This window comes from Miscanthus floridulus, chromosome 5, assembly GCF_019320115.1.
Source record: "Miscanthus floridulus cultivar M001 chromosome 5, ASM1932011v1, whole genome shotgun sequence".
Lineage (NCBI taxonomy): Eukaryota > Viridiplantae > Streptophyta > Magnoliopsida > Poales > Poaceae > Miscanthus > Miscanthus floridulus.
The window spans coordinates 9821657-9826111 of record NC_089584.1 but is presented as its reverse complement, the minus strand read 5'-3'; the positions used below and the strand labels follow the sequence as shown (position 1 = coordinate 9826111).

Here is a 4455-nt window from a genome sequence, read left to right as displayed (position 1 = left end):
AGGAATCCTTTGGAGCGATTGAAGCAATAAGGTAGCCATGGTCTCAGCTAGGGTGCAATCAAAGTCCATAGCAAGATACAAGTTGAAGCAGGCAAAAACAGTTGCAATACCAAACATGGAGTAAGAAAAACAGCAGTACAAAAAGAATAAACAGAGGCAAAGGAGAATGGATAAAAGATTGTCGAGATATATCATCGACTCTTACTGCTTAGAATCGGTTGCTTTCCATAATTACTACTAAGCATTTTACAAAAAGGATTTCTGTAGGCCAATTACAAGTAAATCACAAATATGTGAAAACCAACAAATTAATGTAAACCGAGTTGAACAGAAGGAACTATTGTTCATTTGTTCTTAATGTAGAAGTATGCAAAACACTAAGTTAGAAAGTCAGCAAAGATAGATAATTCAAAAGGTATGTAAGATAAGACTCTAGTACCCTCACATGTACCATCATCAGGTGTAACTAAAAGCATATCACATCATTACTTTGTCATCAAAACCATAGCTTAATTATTTGGCAATAGTTCGGCAGTAATAATATTACATCCACAGCCTGCAAATGCACCATTAATTGAAATACGATACGAAATACCCATACCCATAAAGTGTCAAGAACTAAGCAGAATTGGGAATATGACCACACAGCAGCAAAGCAAAGGACATGAAAAGAGCAATTCAAAGCACAGATGTGTGCATGTAGAGAATTAAGACACATACAAACGGTTACTAGAGGCTCTGGATTGTCTAATATGTGGGTTTCTAGAAGATCGAACAATGCAAAATAGATAAACGAGTCCAGGCTCTGCCGCCGCCGACGACCACGCCTCCATCATGCCACCACAGCGTGCTCGCGGTTGTAGTAGTAGTAGGCATACAGGCTCAGCTGCGCCACCGCGAGCACCCAGCCCAGGACGTTGGGGATCTGCATGTACACGCCAATTCAGAGTTCAGAGTGCAGCACGCCAATTCAGAATACAGCTGAGAACAGCACCAGTAAAAAGTAAAAACTGCCTGTGTCTGCGTGACTACTGCGCGATCTAATAAGGCAGTGTAGCTAGCAGCATGCAGAAGAAAGGCAGCAGCAGGTCCTTGCACTCCCACTCTCCCAGAGTCATGGCGCTGTGCGCGCGAGTGACCGGCCGGTAGATGGATAGGTGCCTAAGATGGGCAACAGGGCGAGGGAGGGACTTACTGCGATGTACAGGTCGTAGGGCTTCGACATGAACGCGTAGGCAGTCCACAGGCTGGAGTTCACCAAGCAAGCAGAAGCCATGCTTAGGGACAGGTTCTCAACGCTCCCTGTCTCCACCACTCTTTTCTGCAATAACAAGATATTAGGTTAGTACGAAAGGAAGAGGAAGAGGGATAGGTTAATTAGTACGAAAGGAAGAGGGAGAGGGGGAGAGCGGCGCGGCTTACCGTGATGGAAAGCGGGGAGCCGTACATGATGATCCCACTGGCGACTCCGGCATAGCCGAACACCTTGTGCGTCCAGCCGAACCCCAGCCCCGACACCAAGACGACGGGCACCAACAGGACGAGGAGCACGGAGCGAGCATTCTGGCGGACCACCCCATCAGAGAACCAGATGTAGATCCCCACGTAAATGCCCTCGATAACCATCCCAAGACAGTTGATTATGATGACGAAAGTGCTGTCCGGGTGGACAGTACCATAGAACGTCCAAATCATACAGTTCAGAAGGGCCATGGGGTAGGGGAGGAACGAGTAGCCCTGAACAGAACCTTCGCGGTAGATGTCCCTGAAGATGAAGGCTGACGACAGGTAAAGGACGAGCGAAGCCAGAAATCCTAAAACAAAACAAGAACAGAACAGATCAAAGTGAGTACTCGCTCATCCCGCTTCTCCAAGCCTCCTACTTCGCCCACCTCTCCGCCGGCCTCCACAGCGACGACCTCCTCCTGCTCCCGCCCTCCATCCCCTACCTCCTCGACCCGACCTCTGTCGCCGCCGTCGCCGACCCGCTCCGCCTCGCCTGGCCTCCAGCCACCTCGTCCTGCTCCCCGTCAACGACAACCCCGACGCCGAGGACGGCTCCCACCGGCCTCGTCCTCGACAGCGCCACAAGTCCCTCCTTGCCCCGCTTCGTCCACCACGCCCAACCGCCCTGCCGCCGCCCGCCTCGCCGACGCGCTCCGCCTTGGCCGAATCAGTACCCACCCCCATGCCCGATGGCACTCGCCACGCTGCTGGCGCACCTCGCGGCGGGCCACTTCGCCCGCATGCTGGCTCTCACGAGCGGCGGCGCGCCAACCGCGTCCGCCACGCACCACGTCGTCCTACTCCTCCTCCGCACCTCCTCGCCGCCCCCGCTCCCGCGCCTCGTCGCCCTCGCGCGGAGCGGAGGCGCGCCAACCGGGTCCTCCACCTCCTCCTCCGCACCTCCCCGCCGCCCTCGCGCGGTAGTCTCGCGCCCACTTCCGCGCGCCGCTCCCGCTCCGGCTCCACGCGCTCCTCCTGACCGCCTCCCCGTCCCGGGCCCCGGCCGAGATGTAAGAAGAAGAGGCTACTCACCGAGGAAGGCGATCACCGAGCGGCAGTCCATGGTGCTCAGGCGGGGATGTGATGTGATGTGTTGTGTCTTGGTGATGGGAGGGCAGTGAGCAGGAGAGGAGTGGGATGGATGGAACTTGTAGCCTTTATAGCCTAGACTAGAGGAGAAAGGTAGGGTTTCCGCCACCTCTCTCTGTATTTCGCCTCCCCTCTCTGTAGCATGGGACAGCGGTAGGATAAAAAGCATGCCACTACAATCGGCCAGACAGGGGCACAGTGCTGGTATGGGACATGCGGCACGCACAGGCTTGGAGAAGGGGAAGATCGGCAGCCCTATATCAGACAAAAAGCAAGATGCTTGATTCGGCCGCTGCGGGGTAACCAGCCGCCCTTTTAAAATTTATTAGTTATTAAATTCAAAATAGTTAGACTTTGTGCGGATCTAAAATTACACTCCTTTTAGGACAAAAAAGACAATAAACTAGGAAGTAGCTTGCTACGAACATTATCGCATCTTTGTTTCTCAAAATATACTCCCTCCGTCCCTAAATGTCTGTCATTTTTGTCTCTCAAAAAATAATTTTGACTAAATATATATTAAAAAATATTAATATTTATGATACATAATTAGTATTATTGGATAGATATTTGAATCTAGTTTTTTAATAAATTTATTTAGAGATAGAAATGTTGCACGTATTTTTTATAAATCGAGTCAAAGTTATTGATACGTAAATCGTAACGACTAACGTTTAGGGACGGAGAGAGTATGAGCGAGTTTTGTAAGTCTTATTGTAGCTACTGGAGTACGGATGTCCTATATGAGATCTTGGACTAAATTGCTTTCTAAACTTGTCTCATTTTAGCTGGAAGAAACAGTACGGATATATCCTATATGAGCATTAAACAACGCGCAAGTCGTTGATATTTCGTCAATCATTTTAGTTGAATTTACTCCTCCGCCTCTAAACAAATAAACTTTTTTACGTTTGGATATATTATATGTTATTTCTAAATATTTATAACATCAAATAATAAATTTCAAAAATATATATGATATTACTCCCTCACACTACTACAGGATGGACTTGTTGTCCCGGGTGGTAACGACCTTTAGTCCCGGTTACCGCGCCGGGACAACGATCCCGGAACTAAAGGTGGAACCTTCAGTCCCGGGTCATCGAGCCGGGACTAAAGAGAGACCTTTAGACCTTTAGTCCCGGTTGGTGTTACCAACCGGGACTAATTAAAGGCCCTCTAGCCGAGCAAACGTGGCCACACCCTTTAGTCCCGGTTGGTAACCCTAACCGGGACTAAAGGTTCCTTTTCTTTTTCTTTTTCTTTTGTTTAATTTGTTTTCAGTTCAGTTACACATATTTGTTTAATATATAATATGTTTTTATGTACGTATTCTACGCTGCTAATATAAATACACGCACGCATATAATTACATCTAATTCTCATCTCGAGCATTATTATATTCGAATAAAGTATGAAACTATATATATTATAGATATATATGTATATATACAATACTTTCATAATCTTGTTCTCGAAAATAACGATATCAATAAACATTTAATTTACATCATTAGTTCCTTAGGATCAAAGTAGAACTCGCCGTTGGGATTTAGCACTTTTTCTAGAAGATATCCTGCTATTGACTCCTGAACTGCTTTCAGATGGTCTTTTTGCATGACCCTTCATTTCAACCATTCGGTCTTGCATTTGAAATAAAAGGAAAAGTATTAATACATATATATATATATTCATTTAAAAATAAATAAAAAATTGATATATACGTACTCTGAGGACATCTTCAGGAGTTTTTCTTATGTGTGTAGTGATAAATTCATAAACGTAGTATCCACACAAGTTATTACCTGGTTGCTGCCGCAAACACCACTGTACGAGAAGAAGATTATTCTCATCATCTCA

The 4455-nt window shown here is 46.8% G+C and overlaps 1 protein-coding gene across 1 annotated transcript; it reads right to left on the bottom strand.

The window, feature by feature from the left end:
- Positions 1–832: 832 nt before the first annotated feature.
- LOC136454222 (bidirectional sugar transporter SWEET4-like) lies at positions 833–2569 on the bottom strand. Its single transcript, XM_066454726.1, has 4 exons — positions 2539–2569; positions 1423–1814; positions 1196–1321; positions 833–925 (listed from the first exon to the last, which is right to left on the bottom strand). Exons 1-4 carry the CDS (start codon positions 2567–2569, stop codon positions 833–835), a joined length of 642 nt encoding a protein of 213 aa, XP_066310823.1.
- Between the last annotated feature and the right edge of the window lie 1886 nt (positions 2570–4455).